At 40.8% G+C, this 23,492-nt stretch overlaps 1 protein-coding gene across 9 annotated transcripts in view; it reads right to left on the bottom strand.

The window, feature by feature from the left end:
* TMEM62 (transmembrane protein 62) overlaps positions 1–23,492 on the bottom strand; it is a 68,709-nt gene that overhangs the window by 30,756 nt on the left and 14,461 nt on the right. For 2 of the 9 annotated variants that reach the window (XM_004421476.3, XM_087426103.1), the window contains exons 1-3: positions 2,450–2,929; positions 2,080–2,191; positions 541–678 (exon numbers count right to left, since the gene is read on the bottom strand). In XM_004421476.3, the coding sequence (XP_004421533.1) occupies positions 541–678; positions 2,080–2,191; positions 2,450–2,629 (430 nt within the window). In that variant the 5' untranslated portion in view covers positions 2,630–2,929. Of the gene's footprint in view, positions 1–540; positions 679–2,079; positions 2,192–2,449; positions 3,076–23,492 lie in introns of those variants that run through there. The other 7 variants (XM_087426126.1, XM_087426136.1, XM_087426112.1 and 4 more) reach the window with 6 other exon arrangements.

The raw sequence follows: 23,492 nt of genomic DNA, 5'->3' as shown, positions 1-23,492 counted from the left end.
CTATAGTTTTCCCTTTTTTTTTTCTTTTTTTTGCTGAGGAAGATTAGCCTTGAGCTAACATCTGTGCCAGTCTTCCTCTATTTTGTATATGGATTGCCGCCACAGCATGGCTGCCGAGTGGTGTAAGTCCACTGAAGTGGAGTGCACCAAACTTAACCACTAGGCCACGGGGCTGGCCCCAAGTTTTGCCTTTTCTTGAATGTCATATAAATGGAATCAGAGTGTATGTAGACTTATGGGTTTGGCTTCTTTCGTTTCGTAAAATTATAGATTTTTAAACACCCACCTGCATAGGTTTTGCTAGAAGCTTTTTTTCCATGTAAAGAAAGGACCATACTAAGTTGCCCCTCAAAGGCTAACAGTGACATCTGAAGTTTTAAAATCACATATTATAGTTGTATTTCAGAGTTGTGGCCTTCAATATATCTAAACCTATGTTACAATGTCCCATTTTATAATTTTATAATCTAAATCAGAGAATCTAGGCTCCTAAAGGAAAAAAAATCTAGTCTAAAATTATATCTGAGTCTTGACTCTTACCATGATTTCCTTTGACATCGAGCCACTTGGTTTTCTCCATGACCCTTGTCTTCTTCAGAATACTCTGGTAAGTCTGCCATTCTACCTCATGCTGCCTGGATCCCCAGTGTTGCTTTGTTCTGGCATCTGTCAGGTCTCCTGTAGATTTATATAAGAATTGAATCACAATGCAAAATAAACCCCAGGAGGTTCAAATTTTTTAAAAATGCACACTGAAGGACTAAAGATACTTAAAGTAATCAACAAGTATAAGCATAAGCACTTATGAGTCCATCTATGTCCAAAGCAATCCATCTAAAATAAGATTTTTCTCAGCAAGGGCTTTGTCTGTTTCTTATAGGTAAGCAAGTGCCTATTTAATCTCCTGTGATATTAGAAATGGGTTGTGAAAAAACATGTTTTTAAAGAGAGTAGTACTTGGGGCTGGCCCGATAGCGTAACAGTTAAGTTCACACATTCCACTTCGGTGGCCCAGAGTTCACCAGTTCAGATCCTGGGCACGGACCTACTCGCTGCTCATCAAGCCATTCTGAGGCGGCGTCCCATATAGAAGAGCTACAACTCTACAACTATGGTACACAACTATGTACTGGGGCTTTGGGGAGAAAGAAGAAAAAAAAGAGGAAGATTGGCAACAGACGTTAGCACAGGGTCAATCTTCCTCAAAAACAAAAAATAAATAAATAAAAATTTAAAGAGAGTAGTACAAAATGCATCATGAGACTCTGATAAAATGAAAATTCTTTATAAGAAATGCCAACGATCTGGGCAGGGTGCCTAATATCTATGATGACCATATTTTCCACACCCAAAATCAGGATATGTGATTTGACCAAGTATTACTTTTACAGTAAGAAATAATCTGGAAGGTGTAGTCTGGACAATAAAATACCAAAATTTCTAGGAAACTGGACACTTGAAATTGAGGTCTTCCATAAAATGAAGACTGATACTACATCATATCAGCAGAGGTGTTTCAACAGAGTGGGTGGAAGATGAATCCTCCAGTGGACAATATAGACGCTCCTTCAGCTTCTTCTCCACCACAGTTTGGAGCAAATGGTTAGGGGTTTGAAGGCTCTAGGGAACCCAAGAAACAGAAGTACCAAAGGATGAAGAAAAAGTGCCCTAAGTCACCTGACGCCTCAAACAATTGACAATATAAGACCAATACTGTAAAGAAAATGGAAAATTTAGTAAAAGAAGAGAACTTTTGATTTGTGGTTAAAGAGATTTTCCTAATTCTCTCTCAAATCCAGAACTGCAGCAACAACAACAAAGAGATACATAGCAGACAGCACACTAACTTGAGAATCGTTAGCCTTGCTTCTACCGCTTTGACAAAGCCTTGCTAGTCATTTTAGCCTGGATCTAACTATCCACGGGCAAAGGGAATTATAATGTCACATCTCCTCTAGGACTCACCCGGGGCTGTGGCTACAGTGTTCGCAACGTCCCCTGGGTGAAAAGCTGCAGCCCTGGCTAGCATTCTACCATCCAGACCACAGAACAACACGACAGCACGGCAATCCTCCCTACCTGTTGCTAGGACGAGAGCCGGTTGAATGATGTCAATTGTTTCAGAACAGAACTTCTCTAAGTCTACAGCTCTGCCTGGATCGCGAAACCTGCTCAGGTGAATGTCGGATATCTGCCGAAAGCAGGTATTAAACAGAGATATCTGAGTCAGAAACAGGCAGCACGGAGAGAGGCGAACCAGACGCTCTCTCAAGGCAGAACGAAAATGCAAAGATGTAGTGCATCAACGACCCCCCAGTAAAGAATCGAGCCTCCCAGCTGGAGTTTGGGGCCCTAACAGGGGCGAGTGACGCCCCCGCAGAAACTGCCCGCGTCTCACCGCGTCCTGGAGCTCTGCACCCACTCCCACGCCCGGCTCCCACTGCATCACCTGCAGACCCCAGAAGATGTTGCTGGCCCCGAGGCCCGGCGCGGGGTGGCGGCTCCGGGGGGCGCGGAGCTGGGGCAGCGGCGAGGGCGGGCCAGCCAGACCGTAGTGCTCCAAGAGCACTGCCGCGAGCGCCGCGGCCGCCAGCCCCGCGACCACCTTGACGGCCAGCACTGCAGCCATCCCGCCTGCCCGGGTGCGGCCCTTGCTGGTCCTGACTAGTGACCCGGCGGCGCCCCCCGGGAACTGCTCTGGCCGCACTTCCGGACTCTATGGTCGCCGGGCTTACGGCGCCGCGCTTGTCCGCCGCCGCCGGCACCTGCGCCTCTCCGCGTACTTCCCCCTCGCCGCCCGCCTGCGTGTCTGGGCTGGGTTTGCAAATGTAATGAGGATGAAGAAAAGGAAACCCAGAGCCCCAACGCCAATCACGGTTGCCAAGGGGTGCCGGGGTAGGAGCCCTGGACCGGGAGGCGGAAGCTAGAGTCCTGACTCCGCCTTAGTCAATCATTCCTGAGCTCGGTGGGTCGGGTTTCTCCTGTGGGTGCTTCACAGGGTTGTGAGAGTCAAAGTATGGATGAGGACGCCTTTTAAATTGCTGTACAAATGTGACAGGAGGCTTTCTCTGGCCCCTTCTGGTTATGAACAACGTGCTTTCAAAGGTTATTGTGATACGTATGTTTTGTGAAAGTTATTTTTTCCTAAACGTGATTTCATATGCACTTTGTTACATAATATTCCAGTATGGTGGTATACCATTGATTCAATAAATTTTAAATACTTTCTATGGGCCAGGCGAAGGAGAAGAATTAGATTCGGGCACTGCCCTTAATTTATCTAGCCCTGCCTTTATTGAACTTTTGGATTGTTTATCATGTTCTGAATAAACATTTTTGAATAAACATGTTTTGAATAAACATTCTGAATAAACTTATTGCTGTTCTGAGTAAACATTTTTATGTTTACATAAAAATAGCATTTTACAAATAGCATCTTTTTTTAACCCCTCTTTTGAGTTATTTTCTTGGGGTATGTTGCCAGCATTGGAGTTATGCCAATTTAAATTCATTAAATACTTTTTGAATACCTTTGGAATGTGTAGGGGAAGGGAAAATTGCCCCCCTTCCTCTCTTGGTTCTTATGGCTGGCCCAATAGTTAACAAGAGAAAATCAAAGTTTAATACCTGTGCGTGGGGAATTCACATAAGCAGGGAAAACTCCAAAGACTGTCAGGCAAAAATGAGGTATATATGTCATTCTCGACTAAGGAGAAGGGGGCAGGGGTCTGGGCCTTCAAAAGGAAAGAAGGCAATTTACAGGAAGACAGAGTTAATGTTTGGTAAACAAATGTTTGTTGGGCCATCTAGAAATAATGGGACACAGAGAGGACTTTGATCAAATGAAAACTTGCTAGGTTTCTCCCTGTCTATCACACTTAGTTCATATTATACTATAGTAATCTGTGGTGATAGCTCCTTCTGGAACAGGCCCTTTTTTTTTTTTTTGATGTTTTAATAGTTTATAACATTGTGAAATTTTGGGTTGTACATTTTTGTTTGTCCATCACCATATATATGTCTCCCTTCACCTCTTGTGCCCACCCCCTGCCCCCATTGCTCCTGGTAACCACAATACAGTTTTCTCTGTCCATGTGTTGGTTTATATTCCACATATGAGCGAGATCATACAGTGTTTGTCTTTCTCTTTCTGGCTTAATTCACTTAACATAATACACTCCAGGCCCATCCATGTTGTTGAAAATGGGACGATTTTGTCTTTTTTTATGGCTGAGTAGTATTCCATTGTATATATATACCACATCTTGATCCAATCGTCAGTCGAGGGACACAGGTTGCTTCCACTTCTTGGCTATGGTGAATAATGCTGCAATGAACATAGGGGTGCATAAGCCTCTTTGGATTGTTGATTTCAGGTTCGTTGGATACATTCCCAGTAGTGGGATAGCTGGATCATAGGGTATTTCTATTTTTAATTCTTTGAGGAATCTCCATACCATTTTCCATAGAGGCTGTACCAGTTTGCATTCCCACCAGCTATGTATGAGGGTTCCTGTTTCTCCACATCCTTTCCAACATTTGTTGTTTTTTGTCTTGGTGATTATAGCCATTCTAACAGGCGTGAGGTGATATCTTAGTGTTGTTTTGATTTGCATTTCCCTGATGATTAGTGATGTTGAACATCTTTTCATGTGCCTATTGGTCATCTGTATATCTTCTTTGGAGAAGTGTCTGTTCATTTCCTCTGCCCATCTTTTGATCGGGTTGTTTTTTGTTGTTCAGTTGTGTGAGTTCTTTATATATTATGGAGATTAACCCCTTGTCAGAGAGATGTTTTGCAAATATTTTCTCCCAGCTGGTGGGTTGTCTCTGGAACAGGCCTTTTATCTTACGTTCTTTTAGGCAGTTAAGGGGAAGATGAGAGTTTCTTCTCGAGTCTTTAGTTCTTAAAAATAATCAGCCCAAAAATAGTCCTCAAGTTAAAGAGACACATTTTGGGGTGGCAAATTTTGTTCCCCTTTATAAAGTACCCCTTTTGAAACTTCAAACAAGAAGTTTCGTAATCCAGGAGCTAAATTGATAGATTGCTCCATCTCAATGAAACAGTCTTAGTCCTGACAACAGGTCAGCCCAGTTAAATTCATCTCAGGAAGTGGTGATGGAGGTGGGCTCCCAAAATATTGTGCAAGCAAGCAATCAAGTATTCAATAAGAGGCATTTGTATGGAAACAAAAGAAAAACAAAAGTTAATGCTTGGAGCAAATTATAAACCAGTTTCTGAGCCCAGGAGGCAGCCAGCCAAGATTTCTGGATGTCAGGGTTGAAGCATCTTTTGCAGTTGGACATCTGATGATGTCATTGGGTGTATAAGTAACATTCCCAGTGGCTTACACAGCAACAAGCACGAAAATTGTCTAAACATGGGCTATTGTGGTGATCTCCCTTAAGTTTATATCAAGTTGTTCAGCTTCAGTTTGCAGGGCTTCAGGAAAAGGGCAGCTTTAGTTCTTAAAGATTCCAATTCAAAAGTGGGAGAAAAAATAGAAGCATTAGATTGGAGAGCTGTAGCCAAAAATTTGAGTAAACTAGAAGAATTCAGGATCTAGTCCAGTTTACAGGTGGCAAATAAAACCCGAAAGACAATTAACACAACTGGAATCTAATGTCCCAAGTGTGTAGTATAGTTTCTACTGAAACATAATTTTTCTCTCTAAAACCACCCTCATTTCTACCAAAGATAGCCAAATTAAGACTAATTTCTTAGCAAAATAAGTCTAATTTCAATAAACTTGGCCTGTCTGCATAAGTATAGCAAGAATAGTGATTGGTCATAGAGGCTCTTTTAAATCTGCTTTGATGGCACTTTTCATGAGGCATCACAGATTGGACTTTGAAAGGCCTCTCAAGACTGGGAAAGCCATGCCAAGGACTTGTCATCAGACTCCACCTGCCATACCGATAGATTTGGATGAATTCCTCTCTTCTTGAGGACCCTAAAATATCCTGAGATTTTTCTACCTCCTAGGAAGTGACCTTCTTTACTCACCTAGATAGGCTGCTGAAAACCCTGGAAGCAAGCAAGGTATCAGGCTGTTTTTCCAAGGGGCTTTACTTGGCTCCATAAAGTTCCTCAGTTCCTTAAAGCTGTTTGGTCATATCTGAGTCTACGCATGTCTCTCTCAAATATGACATTCCAGTCAAAGCCTTGGTAATATAACTAATGTTTCCAATTGTGTCCTATTATAAGGAGAACAGATTCTTATTGAACTTATGTAAATAACTATATTGCCATGAAAATAAGAATACTCACTCACTAAGAGTTTCCAAACTCTGGAGGGATCAGGTAACGAGAAAAAGATAAATGTTTCAATTCTGCTTACAAAGGTATAATTTACCAAATTGTTCTAAGTTATAGACAGCTTAGAAGAAAAGAGAAAAAGGTTTAAAAAATCAGCAATGTTTCAAAAAAAAAGTCATAAAAATTATAATCATCATCATCAGTTCATTCAGTTCCATGTAATCAATTCTTGATCTTGTGTTAGCAGTTTTATGATGCCATGTTTATTAGAGTTCTGTCATTTTTCACCCAGCTCAGTTTTATGATCTGAAATTTTATCAGAAATGTGTTAAGTATCGGAATCCTTTCCATGAATCCCTCTAAAGATGAAACATTTGCAAAAGCATCAGAGTAAAACAACAACTGTCTGTAAATGACAAAAGACTTAAAGTGGCATGGTTAAAAATCTGATTACAATGCAATTGACAAGGAAATTTGGTTATTTCTGACATACAACATTTTAAGATAACTAGAATTATGACTGATAACATTATACCAGGACATATTAGATTGTTAGGCATTTCATATAATTTTTAGACACATATTAATAACATTCACCCAGGCAATATAACTTAAGAAGGTTTATCATCACTTATTTGACAATGCTTCCCATGCAAGTTAACAAAGCAAACAAACGTAATTAGTTTAACAAAACTTTGGAATGTTTCAGGGGCCCTCTGGAAAAATCCCAAAGTTTCTTCCAGGTCAAAAAGACTTCATTTTGGGGCTAGCCCAGTGGCATAGTGGTTAACTTTGCGTGCTCCCCTTCAGTGGCCCGGGATTCACAGGTTCAGATCCCAGGCACAGACCTATGCACTGCTTATCAAGCCATGCTGTGGCATGCATCTCACATATAAAGTAGAGGAAGATGGACACAGATGTTAGCCCAGGGCCAATCTTCCTCAGCAAAAAGAGGAGGATTGGCAACAGATGTTAGCTCAGGGCTAATCTTCCTCACCAAAAAAAAAAAAAAAAAAGACTTCATTTTTAGAATTTGATTTTGGGAAGTTTGTTAAAGATATCAAAGGTTTGGATACTTGACTAAATAGGATCACAGATCAATATGAAACAATACTTAATTATCTATTTAACCAGAGTGACAATAGAAGATGTTAAAAGCAAACACAGAAAGTTAAAACAGTTGGAAAAAAACCAGAGAGATCTCAGCTTTTTGAACACAGGAAATTATTATTATTATTTTTATTTTTTGTGAGGAGGACCAGCCCTGAGCTAACATCCGATGCCAATCCTCCCCTTTTTTCTTGAGGAAGACTGGCCCTGGGCTAACATCCGTGCCCATTCTCCTCTACTTTATATGGGACGCCGCCACAGCATGGCTTAGCAAGCAGTGCGTCGGTGTGCGCCCAGGATCCAAACCTGTGAACCCTGGGCTGCAGCAGCGGAGCGTGCGCACTTAACCAGTGCGCCACTGGGCCGGCCCTGGAAATTATTTTGATAAAAATAAAATCCCTGCTTTTTAGGCAGACTACTTAAAAGTAAAGAAAAACCTTCCACAATCTCTCTATCAAGAGCAGACCAAAGTTCAAGAAAACTGTCAACAAAGAGAAAACCAAATTCTCATTTTGCACTAGTTTACTTTTGATATTAAAACTCATTTACTTAATTAAATTCATTCCAATCTTAGCCAGCTTGACCATGCATAAAACTCTTTTCTCAAGGTTCCTTTTTTATAAGCCTTCTATAACTTCCTTATTTACATTCAGATTTTGTCCTACATTTTCCCTCTCTTTTTTTTTAACAAAATGCATTTCCTTTCCTTTTTTTTTTACTGAAAACCCACATTTTATTTCCTTGAATATTAAGATATTTCCCTTATTATTTTACTACCTTTACATATATTAATTAGAATTTTTAACCCTTAGAAACCTTAATTTCCAGTGAAAAATAAAGCTGTAAACAATAATGAACTGTCTTTTACATTAGCATTCTGTGGCTTGGCAAATATAAATACTTTTCATAATTTCTAGAAACATATGCTACTTTATAGTACAATCTTTCAATAAAGCACAAGACATCTGCACTAAACGACCCAAACATCTTTGGCTTCTCTGTAATAAGAAGACAAAAGTAGATAAACCTATGTTTAGTAATTAATGACAAATATTTTATCTTATTTGGAAATGATCTAGATATTCAATGAATTTTCCATCCTTTTATTTAACATAGCAAAACTCTGAAGTTTCAAGCTACCAAAGAGATTTTGGAACCTATTTTAAGTACACATGCTATAAAATATAATTATTGCTAAAAAGTTTCTCTATAAATTCTTATCTCATTTACATCTATCTAAATCATTTGCTCCCAACAATTATGTTTAGATTACCCAAGAAACTTCATGAGACATTAGACAAAGTCAGCCGTCAATTATTCTTTGCTGCCAAATTTTGTAACAGAGAAAATATGAATTTGTTTGACTTTTAGTAAACCTAGGTAGAACAAAAGTTTTATTTTTAATGCTGGCAATTCTAGAGACATGCCTATTTTAATTAGCCCAACAAACTTAAGTCATCTTTAATACTGAACGTTTTCCTAGATCATGTGATTCTGAAATTCATTTGAGTTAGTTTCTGTTATATTTTTGAGAGTACACTGAATTTATATAGCACTTGTTTGTTTTTAAGCCAATTAAATAGAGCTCCCTTATGTACTAGTCCTGATAATAACATCTTGAGGTATAAAAATATCATATATTTACAACATACACATATGAACACACACATAAACACAAACAGATGCAGAGATCTTATAGCCTCCATTTTAAAATTTTCCTTAAATTAGATTTTTGGGCAAGGGTGCTTCCACAGCAGTCTGCATCTCCAAAAGCTTCTTTCCCCCTGTATACATAGTTTTATTTTAGTTTAGGGAAGAAGGCCTATAAAAAGATTCCCATCAGCTCTGAATATCAGCTTCCAGTTTGGCCAATTTTTGATCATAGAACTACTAAAAAACTTCTTCTAAATATCTTGCCAGTTTTTAGCCAGGACAAACAGTAAATATCTCTGGCAGTATTAAACAACTCCATGGACCCAAGAGGCATCCTCAAAGGTTATTACCTTCTCAGATCCAGAGTCCCTCCCAAAGACAGCCAAAAAAAAGAACTGATGCATGTCCCAGGCAGGCAGAAAGCTAAGCCAAGCCCTTAGGACACAAAACAAGACAAGCAAGAAGGTAATAGTTATCCGTGGGAGAGATGTGGAAAGGAAGGGACAATGTGACATTTTATTTTTCTCTCTTAACTGGGCATTACAGAATGGCCATTGAGTAGAGGTAAAAGGGCTTTTATCCAGGGGACATGAATTCCCTGGGAGGCAGTTCTAGGATATATCCATAAAGGATACCGTATAGGAAGGCTGGAAGCTGGCAGAGCCTAAGTGTAGAGCCCAGTAAAGCGAGCTTTACTGTCTGTCCTAGGTACTTCTGCTAAATTCATTTTCTGGCTTTCAGCATTTATATGAGCAACACACAAACTCTTAGAGATTAGGCTGAAGTGCTCTCTGTAAATCTTACAAGAAAAAGGGAAGCTAAAACAGGCAGATGGGGCTGGATTTTAAGACAGGGGTTTTATGCTGGATTTTTGTTTTAAGTCTAAACTTTTGTTCTTTCATCTTGTTAGCGAGTCCCTAAGTTTAGTTGTTATACATTATTTTTTTCCTTTTTCTTCTTGGGTGCTGGACAATTGTACTTTCAGTGTCCTGATTTTTACAATATCTGCAAATGTCTGAAGTCAAATAGAAAGGGGTCTGAGTGGACTTTGATTTTGTTCTAATTTCTGTCTTTCCATCTTATTAAGCGAGTCTTAATGACTAGCTGTTATACCAATATAAGAGCTCTCTAAAAATGTTTTTTTCAATTTAGAAGTTTTTCCAATTTAAAGCCTCCATCATCTGGCCATTGACGAGTAGGATCTTAATAGTGACTCAAATCAATAAGCCTTTTATGGCTAACCATGGATGCAAGAGGCGTCCCCAAAGGAGAGTGCAAAAGATGCAGCCCTCCCAAGATCCAAAGTTTTCACTCTCAGAGTTAGCCTAAGTAACTATGAGGGGCCCTGTTTTTAAACAGCTGTTCCAAAACACGGGAAATCACGTGTGTCCCCCGCCCTTTTGAACAGAATAGGGTGACTTAAGAGTTCACCCAATTTTTTTTAGATTCCCTAAACTTGATCCACAGCCTACCTGGCTGTCCTCCAGATGCATACACATCCTCTGACTGGTGGAGATAAAAGACCATTTCTGGAAGGAAAGGATCAACAAAATAAAGAATACTCGTCCCAGATCTTTACTACAGTCACTTATACCCAAGAAACTAATTTCGCAAATATTTTCTCCTGCTAATCTAAATTTAGAAAGAGAGAGAAAAAACATTCTCATCACTTGCTTCCACCAGACCCCGCAGATAGAGACTCCAGGAGGCTGAAGAAGTGAGAAATAATCTTACCCCTTGCTGGCCTTCGTCAGACAACGCAGAATCTTTTCATCTGCAGCAGTTCTTGGGAGAAAGCAGTTCCAGCCAGAGAAGGCAGTTTTTTTCCAGCCAGAGAAGATCTTGCCAGCTAATGAGTATCCTGCTGACTATGCTAAAACTAGTAGGGGGAGGGAAAAATATCCCCCTTCCCCTCTTGGTTCTCATGGCTGGTACAATATTTAAAATGACATAAGGCAAGTTAACAGGAGAAAATCAAAGTTTAATACATGTGCACGAGGAATTCACACAAGCATGAAAAATTCCAAAGACTGTCAGGCAAAAATGAGGTATCTCATTCTGGACTAAAGGAGAAGGGGCAGGGGTCTAGGCCTTCAAAGGGAAAGGAGGCAATTTACAGGAAGATGAAAAGAATTAATGTTTGGTAATCAAATAAATAGATAGGTTTTGTCTAACACTGTGCCACTAGAAAACACCTGCATGGATATCTTTAAACCAAATTTGGAAGATATGGTTGAAATTATTTGATTTAAAACATAGGCAGGGGCCGGCCCTGTGGCGTAATGGTTACGTGCGCGTGCTCCACTGCTGGCGGCCCCGGTTCGGATCCAGGGCGCACACCAACACACTGCTTGTCAGGCCATGCTGTGGCGGCATCCCACATAAAGTGGACGAAGATGGGCACGGATGTTAGCCCAGGACCAGTCTTCCTCAGCAAAAAGAGGAGGATCTGCATGGATGTTAGCTCAGGGCTGATCTTCCTCACTAAATAAATAAATAAATAAATAAATAAATAAATAAATAAAAAAACACAGGCAATGTGGCATATATAAAATGCATTTGGAGAGGCTTTGGAGGAACTTCAAAGATACAAGAATCATTTTCCAGAAACAGAATACAACCAGAAGCTGTGTGATAGATAGGACCAGACACAGTGTTAAGACATTCTAGACAGAGAAACATGGTTTAAAGTCAAAGGCCAGCCATCTGAATTGCAGACACTGAATTGTAACCAAGCTGCTTCACTCACAGTGCTCAAAGTGAACAGAAACACGAATTTGTTTACTTAATGATGGTTAATGAGTCTCCAGGGAAATACTGGTTTGATCAGCTAATCACTACAAATCAGCATAAAAGGTGGCTCTCGGTTCCTGACAGTCAAAGGAGAAAGGTAGATTTCTTGTTATCTCATCAAGAGAGCAAGCAGCAATTCACCATGAAAGCAAACTTTCCTAGAACTAAAATCAAAGGAGAATATATCACTTGGACACTTTACAAATAATGTACATTGTCATCAACAGTCATAAATTCAACTATGTGACTCAAACATAAGATGTAGAAATTATCTTCAGATCACTTTCTTATACTAATCATGTTAAAAAAAATCCAAAAATATAGTAATAAATCATTGTTCTGTGAAGTCATTTCTATAGAGCTAAAGTAATGTAATCAAAATAGTTTTTTGTATATGTAAAGATTTTTAAATTATTTTTCAAAATTGTGGTAAAATACATATAACATAAAATTTACTATCTTAACCATTTTTAAGTGTATAATTCAGTGGCATTAAGTATATTCACATTGTTGGGCCGGCCCTGTGGCTTAGCGGTTAAGTGTGCACGCTCTGCTGCTGGCAGCCCCGGTTTGGATCCCGGTCGCGCACCGATGCACCACTTCTCCGGCCATGCTGAGGCCACGTCCCACATACAGCAACTAGAAGGATGTGCAACTATGACATACAACTATCTACTGGGGCTTTGGGGAGAAAAAGGGAAAAAAAGGAGGAGGATTGGCAATAGATGTTAGCTCAGAGCCAGTCTTCCTCAGCAAAAAGAAGAGGATTAGCATGGATGTTAGCTCAGGGCTGATCTTCCTTACACACACACACAAAAAGTACATTCACATTGTTGTAGAACCATCACCACCATCCATCTCCAGAACTCTTTAACATGTCAAACTGAAATGCTGTTCCCATTAAACATTAACTCCTCATCCTCCCCTCCCCATCCATGAACCCTTAGTCACCACTATTCTACTTTTTGTCTCTGTGAATTTGATTATTCTAGGTACCTCATATGAGTGGAATCATATAACATTTATCCTTTTGTGTCTGGCTTATTTCGCTTAACATAATGTTCTCAAGGGTCATCCATGTTGTAGCATGTGTCAGAATTTCCTTCCTTTTTAAGGCTGAATAATGTTTCATTGTATGAATATACTACATTTTCTTTATTCATTCATCTGTCAATGGACATATGGATTGTTTCCACCTTTTGGCTATTGTGAACAATGCTGCTATGAACATCAGTACGTACCAGACATTTTTAAAGCTTTTTAAGGAGCACTCCTTTTATTCCTTAGGAAAACAGAAATTTGAGGAAAATTTTACCTTGGTAGGCTCTGTATAAGGAAACGGAAACACCTGTAGAAGTAAGAAATTACAGAGCAAGGAAATTCTGACACAGGCTACAACATGGATGAACACTGAGGTCATTAGGCCAGTAAAATAAGCCAGTCACAAAAGGACAAATACTGTATGATTCCACTTATATGAGGTACCAAGAACAGTCAAATTCACAGAGAAACCTTTGGATCCAGGACTGAGAGTGAACTCAAGATCCAGGCCTATTTATGACCCCTAACCTCGGTCTGACTCAATTTGAACCAGCAATCTGAGTTTCACTCCACAAATGACTCCCCAGGTATGGAAATCCTCATCTCCAAAAAGAAGCTAACCTCCACAAACCTAGGTCTCCAAGCCAACCTCAGAAATGTAATCTCAAAACCCAGGACTGATTTTTCCAAAACTGATGCTAAAGACTGCAGCCCTGCCTAACTCATCACATTTTCAGGACTTTCCTGGTTCTAACATAGGGCTGATCCCCCCACAGCTGGGGGAATGACCTTAGTCCAAGACTGATAACTCCCCTCCTACTGGGGACTGCCCTCTCCACATCCTGGCTTTGACTCTATCAACCTCAATGACCCCTGCTTCTCAACTCAATATGGACGCCTCTTTCTTCAAGTACAATCTGCCACCATATGGGGTAGTCATGGTCCACAGATTCCCTGAGAGGACAGATGGCCCCAGCCCCTTTCCTCAGCTCAGAAACCAGCACTCTTGGGAGAGATCCTTGTAAATAGCAGGAGCAGAAGATGAGAAGGAATTGAGTCAGAAGATAAGAACAGTGGCGCCATTCTATAATTTTCTTTCTTTGTTGTTTGCTGCTTCTTTAAAATTTATATTTCCTTTAGTAAGCACAAAACTCAGCTTAGGTTTATATTGTTTTGCTTTCTAAACTAATCATAAGATAAGAAGTATCCCCCTTCTGAAGGGTCTGGGTTAACTTTTCCACCAAATACCCCAAAACAAACAATTATCACTCAAACTAATAAATATTCTCCTTACTATAAATGCCTTTTCAAATTTGCAGAGGGTACATGGGATTTGTTTCTGAACGTGTTCCGTTTTTACACCTGTGTTCCAACATTGCAACATTCAGGTTGTTGCCATTTTAAAATCATGCCCAAGGGCTTCCCAATATCTACATTTCCAACAGACCAAAGATTAAGCAAAATGAAAAACAATCCCTAATGTTAAAAAGGAAGGAAATATTTCTTGACAAGGAACATGCCAGGCCCAACTGAGACAATCCAGGAACTCTAGTCAACGAACAAAACAAACATAAGGCTAAGAATTATCACAGACTTAAATGAAAGAATAACAGGAAGTTGGGATATAATTTCATTAGAATTGTAAAAATAACTTGACAACTTTTACAAACAGAAACCTTCAGTTCAACCTAAATACTTAACATACACATACATGTACATATATATTAGTTTTACCTTTATATTTATCCAAGTTCTGCCTGCACATGATTTTTTTTTTTGTTTTCTCAACCTTCTGAAGCAGTCATTTAAAAAAAAAATACATATATATATATATTTGTTTTTCCCATAATCTGAAACAAATTCATCTTATCATCCAAAAATTTGGGATCTGGCCATGATTATTTTTGGCAGACGTTCAAGTTCTGAGAGTCTACTGTGGAGCCAGGAGATGGCCCTCATCAAACACGGGAAAACATCAGGGACTGGAGAGCAAGACCTGCCCACGGTGATAACCCCAGAGTTCCAGCCAGAAGAGGAACAGTACGCGGTGCTCACCAACGTGCTCCGCCTCCTGGAAGTGCGCTTTCTAGCAAAGGGCCCCGAACTTCACTGACCTTCTGGCGGGGGCAAGGGTGTCTGAAAGTGGAACCCGCCCCTCCGGTGCTGGCCACGCCCTCTCTAAGCCCCGCCCACTCGGCGGCGAGAGGTTGCGGTTTCCGTGGGGACGGTAAACAGAGCTAAGTTTTCTCCTCTGCTACTCCTGTCGTACCCATGATATGATGATACCCGCCGAGCACTGGATGCCAGAGTGGGAGGAGCTGGTGCTGGTGAGCTGGAGCTCGAGAAATGGGATCCCCAAAGTGGTGCCTGGGGTGGGAGTGGTCCTGGGTGGCCAGCACAAAGATAGGTGGAGTTCCAAATTAAAGTATCTCAAGCCAAATACCCGGGCACCAAAGACTGTTGGAGTTGAACGTTAATGCTTAGGGAAGGAGATGGGAGGCGAGTGGGGCAGAGGGGGCAGAGCCAGGACCAACAGGGGAAGATCAGGGACCTGGGCAGGACTCTAGTAGAGGCCAAACTTCTTCATATTGTCTCTATTCAGGTATAAATCAGGCGCTCTGGATAACTAATAGCCCTCCCCGTCCCACGGAGGCACTGGAGGTACGTGAAGAGAGACCTGAGCTCTTCTTTCAGGAATATTGCATTGTTAATGGGACTAACACATCTGGTGTGGAGGGACTAGGAGGAACAACTTCATCTGTCCTCTTGGGTTCAGTAAATGGAGGCCTATGAATTTAATTGACAAGAGACAGATTGAGAGGAGAAAAGGAATACAACTTTATTAATATTTTTTACAGGCACAGGTGTTCACAAAAAAGAAGTAACTCAAAGAAGCAGTTAGACTTGGGAGCTTCTATACCCTTCTTTACAAAGAAAAGAGGGCTTGGGGCTTCAAGGTAGTTTAATTGTGGGGAAGTAACTAGGAAACATATAGGAAAACTAATGGAAGATAAGACTTATTTTTTTAGTAAGTTTTGTCCATGCAGGTTCATCTTGGTGCTGGCTCTCTGTCTCTGGTGATAAGGGTCACTCGCCTCAGCCTGGTCCAGGAAAGGAAGGGAGGAATTTATGCCACCTTCACAAAGGGAAATTTATGCCCTGCTTTTAGGCAGATAAAGGCAGAGAACTCTTCGTGTATCTGTTGATTATTAGTTGCCTTTCAACTCAAAATAATCCTTATGCCAAAATGGCATATTTTGGGGGGGCATATCCTGATTCTCTTCATGGCTCTATTTTCTTTTTTTTATTTTATTTTTTTTCCCCAAAGCCCCAGTAGATAGTTGTATGTCATAGTTGCACAGCCTTCTAGTTGCTGTATGTGGGACGCAGGCCCAGCATGGCCGGAGAAGCAGTGCGTCGGTGCGCGCCCAGGATCCGAACCCAGGCTGCCAGCAGCGGAGCGCGCGCACTTAACCGCTAAGCCACGGGCCGGCCCTTGGCTCTATTTTCTAATGTAATTTTTATTTTACTCAAAACTATACATGCACTCAAGTTTAAGGAGGCAGTATTTCAACACATTTGCGACTAAGAAAATGGTGTTTACTACCAAGAAAATGTTGGGTCCTAAATGCTCCCCATTCACACCTTCCAGAGGAGCTTTTCAATTCTGGAGCTCACTCTTCTGTTATTGACCTTCACATCTCTCTTGACTTGCCAGTGGTGACAATTTTGGGCCTTCAGAATTAAGTGATATCCTACTGACTTCCACTAAAGAACTAGCTCTCTTTCACAACCACCACAAGAAATGCTCTCAAGAACTACCTTCATCCATACTCCCAGATCCTATCCCCCCAAAACAACTGTATCACAATTTTGGTTAGGTCAATATTCAGAGTTGACCTCAGTATGACTATGAAATTTCTATTCAGAGCAGAGCTGTATTGTATTCTAGGACAGGGGTAGACAAACTTTTTCTGTAAAGGGCCAGATAGCCTATGTTTCAAGCTTTGTGGGCCATCTGGTCTCTGTAGCAAGTACTCAGCTCTGCTTTTGCAGCACAAAAGCAGCCAGAGACAAGTGGCAGTATTCCGATAAATCTTTATTTATGGACACTTAAATCTGAATTTCAAATAAGTTTCACATGTCACAAAATGTTACTATTCTTTTCATTTTCCCAACCATTTAAAAATGTAACCACAGTTTGCTGACCTCTAGTATAAGCTGTTAGCAGATTATTGCCTTAAGTTCCTTTATCTCATCAAATTACTGTGAACTGCTGTGAACAAAAAGGTATACTTTATTACATGAAGGTGATTATATTCAAAGATAAATTATTTTGAACTTCAAAACATAAAACCCATATCTGAACTGCAGTATTTTGGGATCTAATCATTCAAACACTACTAGATCCATTAACAAACAACCTACAGTGAACATAGAAGAAAAATAGTTAACAGTTTACTCTTAATAGTTACTGAAAATTTTGGCATAGCCAACTGTCAAAATTGACTATAGTGCAGCCATTTTAAAATGGAGTTGGAGCTGCCTTTCCAGAGAAACTGCCTGGCTGTCTTGAAACTTGGACTGGGCCAAACCTTTGGACTGGCCCCAAATGGCCATTGTTTTACAAGCAATTGTTTGAGAAGTCAGAAGGAAAACGGACATCCTGATCACAAAGACTGAGGATTGTGGACTTTCTGAAGATAGAATCAATAGTCGATCAGTGAAGACTAGCTTTTGCCTCCAACTCCAATTAAAATTCTTTGTAACATGGGCCGGCCCCATGGCTTAGCGGTTAAGTGTGCGTGCTCCGCCACCGACGGCCTGAGTTTGGATCCCAGCCGTGCACCGACGCACCGCTTCTCCGGCCATGCTGAGGCCACGTCCCACATACAGCAACTAGAAGGATGTGCAACTATGACATACAACTATCTACTGGGGCTTTGGGGGAAAAAGGAGGAGGATTGGCAATAGATGTTAGCTCAGAACCCGTCTTCCTCAGCAAAAAGAGGAGGATTGGCATGGATGTTAGCTCACGGCTGATCTTCCTCACAAAAAAAAAAAAAAATTCTTTGTAACACAAACCTCCCTTCTTTGCCTTTAAAAGCCCCTGACTTTTTACTCCCTAGTGGGATACTAGATCTCTACCTGAATTGGGTTTACCTGAATCTATGCTCCCCGAATTGCAATTGTTTGATCCCAAATAAACATTTTGACTCTTAAACTGGATTCTGTTTTTGAAAGTTGACATATGGTGTCAGAAAGCGGGACCTGAAGCGATCTCACCTTCATGGACTGGCATCCCCTGGAAACAAGTCCGACACCCACACGAGTCCCGTGTTCACCACTTCTGTGGACCGCTGGCTCTTCCAATCGTAAGTCCTCTCAGGTTCTGACCTCTCCCCCTTTTGGTTGAACTCATTAGTTTACTTTGGGATTCTGGGGACAATAGCCCAATCTAGGGTCAGTCGACCAGGAGACAATTGTCTTAAAGCCAGCTCACAGCTATTGCCATCTGGAAGGGTTTCTCTGTTTGAGCCAGCTCACAGCAGTTCACAGCTGTTGCCGTCTGTAAGAGTTTATTCCCTATCTGGTGAGTACTCAAATTCTTTCTTTTGTGTTGTTTTTCCAAACAGCTGTAGCTAATGGGTCAGAAGCACAGGTAACAACCTGGGGCTTGCAACTGGTATCTCTTTGTCCAGCTGTGCATTAACACGGGAATTTCATCTAAAAGTTCCTGAGAAGTTCCTCCCTTGGAAACACCCGCTGGGTTTATATTTAAGAACTACAGTCCTTCCTCTTGTAAATTTTTGTCTCAGTGGACTGATAATACAAAAGATGATTTAAAATTACAGTGGCCACTTTGCAGCTCCTTAAAGCTTCTAAAACTTGTCTTTTTCTGCACTAGATTTGAGTACAGCAGACCAGACAAATTGAATGCTATCTTTAATTTGAGTCAAGCATGCCACCTTCCAGCACACCTCCTTAAAAACTATGGTCCCAGGGGGCCAGCCCTGTGGCCTAGTGGTTAAGTTCAGTGTGCTCCGCTTCGGCAGCCCAGGTTTGGTTCCCACGCATGGACCTATACCACTTGTTGGCAGCCATGCTGTAGCAGCAACTTACATACAAAATAGAGGAACACTGGCATAGATGTTAGCTCGGGGTGAATCTTCCTCAAGCAAAAAGAGGAAGATGGGCAACAGATGTTAGCTCAGGACAAATCTTCCTCAGAAAAAAAACAAACCAAAAAACTACAGTCCCAGAAGCTATAAATATTTACAAAGAACAGCAAAATCTTACTAAGCTTGTTTCATGTTCTGAGAACTTGGTTTGGTAACTGTCAGGTTGGGGGCCAAAATATGGTTGGACAGAAATGTGGCTCGCACCCCATTTGTAGCCAGATATGGCTGCGAAGAAATGGGGGTTTAAACTCCATTTGTGGCTAGGGTCCTACCAAACTGCTGCCAGCCTCAGGGGAATTACATCGACCATTAGAAGGAATGTTCCAATCAGAGAAGATAATTTAGGAAGTGCACTTAAAAGCAAAGTCTTCGAAATTCCAAAATAGCCTTATTGAAAGATTCATTGCAAAAAGCTAATGAAAGTTAAGATGTAAGAGGTACCTAAAAGAAAAGACTGTACAAAAGTCCATTAAGTTAATGGCTTTACAGACACCCTCATATCTACCTTCAAAGAAAGATCCCCATATGGGCCTCTCCCAGAGTTAATGAGACTCTGAGAGATTTTCTGATAAACTGCTACATTATTCCCTTAAACAGTCAAAGGGAAGATAAAATTTGAAATTAATGGAGTTAATACTGCCAGAAATATTTACTATTTGTCCTGGCTGAAACCTGACAAGAGATATGATAGGATTTAGTAACTGATCAGAAATTTGGCCAAATTGGAAGCTGATATCCAAAGCCTGAAAAGAATTTTTTTCTAGGCTTTCCCCCCACTAAGCTAAAATAAAACTATGTACTCAGAGAGAAAGAAGCAAATTAAGGATAATGTAATTGGATGGGTATGTCACTCTTTTGATAAGCAACTAACCTCCCCTGTTTATCTCAAAAGGCTTGTAACCTCTCCAGGAACTCTTATCTAAACCATCCCTGATTCCTAAGACTGAAGGGGAAAAAAAAAAAAAAGAGAAGAAGCTTTTGGAGATGCAGACTGCTATAGAAGCACTCTGGCCCAAAAATCTAATTTAATTTTTTAAATTTTTTTTTAAAAAATTTTTCCCCCAAAGCCCCAGTAGATAGCTGCATGTCACAGCTGCACATCCCTCTAGCTGCTGCATGTGGGACCCAGCCCCAGCATGGCCAGAGAAGCAGTGCGTCGGTGCGCGCCCGGGACCCGAACCCAGGCCGCCAGGAGCGGAACGCGAGCACTTAACTGCTAAGCCACGGGGCCGGCCCCTAAAAATCTAATTTAAGGAAAATTTTTTTTTTCTTGGTGAGGAAGATTGGCCCTGAGCTAATCTTCCTCCATTCTGTATGTGGGACACCGCCACAGCATGGCTTGACAAGCGGTGCATCGGTCCTGCACCTGGGATTTGAACCCATGAACCTCGGGCCACCAAAGCAGAGCGTGCGAACTTAAGCACTATGCCGCCTGGCCACCCCCTTAAGGAAAATTTTTATTTATTTATTTTATTTTTTTCCCCCCAAAGCCTCAGTAGATAGTTGTATGTCATAGCTGCACATCCTTCTAGTTGCTGTATGTGGGACATGGCCTCAGCATGGCCAGAGAAGCGGTGCGTCGGTGCGCGCCCAATTAAAATTCTTTGTTACACAAACCTCCCCTCTTTTCCTTTAAAAGCCCCTTTTACTTCTTAGTGGGACCCTATTTGTGCTCCCCAAATTTAAATTCTTTGATCCCAAATAAATGCTTTGCCTTTTTTTTTTTTTTAAGATTTTATTTATTTGTTTTTTCCCCCCAAAGCCCCAGTAGATAGTTGTATGTCATAGCTGCACATCCTTCTAGTCGCTGTATGTGGGACGCGGCCTCAGCATGGCCAGAGAAGCAGTGCGTCGATGCACGCCCGGGATCCGAACCCGGGCCCCAGCATCAGAGGGTGTGCACTTAACTGCTAAGCCACGGGGCCGGCCCATGCTTTGCCTCTTAAACTGGTTTGTTTTTGAAGGCTGACCCAACCAATACAAATACAACAAAATAAAACACACACACACACACACACACACACACACACAAAACAACCCTGATTTATGTTAACAAGATTGAGATAAGACCATTATAATTCAAGACTCATTAGCTTTAATTTTAAAGCATCTTTGTACCCTCAAAGAAAGATTTTCATATATGTTGGTTTCTTGGTAAATTGGATACCTTAAAAATGTTGTTTAAGTTAAGTGACACGGCATAAAATAATTATTATAATATCCTTGCCCTTATGATTACTATAGGTTCTTGTGCAAAGTAGTTCCTGGGATTGTTAAACTATGTCACTTAATTTGTGACAAAAAGTGTATGTATGTGTGTATTTATGACAGGAATAGGACCTTTGAGTAAATTTACCCAATTGTGTCATATCTTTTTTTTAAGCAGTCTGAAAATAAATAATAAATGAATGTCATATTCTTTTCCTCTTCTTTCTTCCTCATCACGTTAAGAGCTCATCATCTCTATTTCCACTAATTCTCCTTTATCGTCTTCGTCCCTCGCTCTGATCTCCTCATTTCCCCTCTTCTTACTTTGTCTCTTGCCTGGAAGGGCATTAGACTCTTCTATAATCCAACTCCATTTCTTTTCACTCAGCTCCTTCTTTCTTCTTTTTTCCTCTCCCAAAGTAACAATTATTGTGTTCTCATCTTTTTCATTCTTGACCTTCAGTTGTGGCATTAATGAAATAGGTAAGGCAGTTTTGCATATTTTAGGTAAAGATAGCACATCCATTTAAATCTCAGTCTTTTCTAGGTCTCCCTGGTTTTTATCCACGTGACTAATCCCACCTAGCCAGATTCTTTGGGTCACTGTCCTTTCTTTTATCACTTTATTCATAAAAGTTATTTTTCCACCACTGCCACCCTCCTTTTGTCATTCTCTCTCCTCCAGGAGTACCCCTTGGTTTCAGGTTGAAACCATGCTCTTCAGGCAGTATAGCATTGTGGCTAAGAATCTCAGACAAACCTGGGTTGAAACCAATTAGCTGTGTGACTAGGCAAATCTTGTAACCTCTTTGACACACTGTTATCTTACCTCTAAAATGGGAACTATAGTAGTCTCTGCTTCACAAGACTGTTTTAAGGAGTAAATGAGATAATATGTTTTGGGTTAGTGGATTTTCTTATGGGCTCACTGCCTAAACCCTTTCAATCTCCATCAGCTCAGGTTTGTCATTCCCCGTATCTCTCAAAACCTTAAGCTGCTCTGTATCTCTGTCATCCTCTTCCTGAGTTCTTAAACTTCCTTCTGTTCTGAGACCACCAGTTCCCACATTTAGAACTTCATGTATGGGCCATAAATTATTTATCTCCTTGAAGCATTCTAACATAGAATAATTCACGTATAATTAAATTACATTACAATTCTTCTGGCCCAAGACAATACTACCAAATCCACATGCATCTTTAGGGAAGGAGTTTATTGCACTGAAATATAGTAAAAAGTAAAAAAAAAAAAAAAAAAAAAAAAAAAAGAGTAGGCATCTTGGCAGCCTCCTGGACCAGTGGAGCACACCCACCAAGAGCTAAAGATGAACTGATACAAGAGTTGTATTTGGTGATGCTTTGCACAGAGCAGTCAGAATTAGTCTGGAGCACTACATTTCATCCTCCCTTACCATCACTGTGAAACAAGGAAGAGAAAAGCCCAGCTTGGGTTTCAGCCAGCCACATAGCAGTTTTACTATTCCCACCACTACTACCTCTCTGTTACCTGCCTAGTTTTCAAACAGAGGAGTACTAGTTACCTTAACCAATAAATCAATATTTGTAACAACACCATATAGTATTTGTATGGCACTTGATAGTTGATAAAGTAGTTTCATATATATTTTCTTGTTTAATTCTTGCAACCACCTATTCAGGCAAATTTTTTTCACCACATTTACGGATGAGAAAATTGAAGCTCAGAGACTCTGTGTGACTTGCCTAATACTTTGCAGGTAGGAAGTGGTGAAATCAGGATTCAAATCCCAGGCATTTTGGGTTCCACAGTCTTTCCCATGTATCACACAGCCTCCCAAGAGTATAGGCTAAACTGAAGAAGATAAGATTTGCCTTTGGGCTTTTTTAGTTGCTTTTTTTCAACCCTTTCTTTCTCATCATTCCTATTTCTGGTGGCAACTATAATGTACCACCCAGACCCCCCTTTGGGAATGAAGGACTTACTTCCCTAGCTGCTAGGAATGCTGCCAGCTGTACTGCCTCAGTAGGAATTGCCTCTGCTGAAGAGGGCTGCCTTGCTCAAGGTGACCCCTCTTGCCAGGGCTGCCCACATCTAACGACTGATCAACGTGAGGGTATAAAGACCTACCCACCCTGGTCTCAACTCTGAAGAATTAGTCTAGCTTCAGAAATCTCCAGAGTTAGTTGAGACCTTCATTCAGATTGCATTGCAGCTCAGCTTCTCCCTCAGCCCAATCATGTTTCCTTCCCTTTCTCTCCCCTCTAAA

The sequence above is a fragment of the Ceratotherium simum genome, chromosome 3 (assembly GCF_057802395.1).
Source record: "Ceratotherium simum simum isolate JZ-2026a chromosome 3, ASM5780239v1, whole genome shotgun sequence".
In the NCBI taxonomy this organism is placed as follows: Eukaryota; Metazoa; Chordata; class Mammalia; order Perissodactyla; family Rhinocerotidae; genus Ceratotherium; species Ceratotherium simum.
Note: the sequence above shows the minus strand (reverse complement) of the source record. Positions and strands in the feature narration are given on the sequence as shown.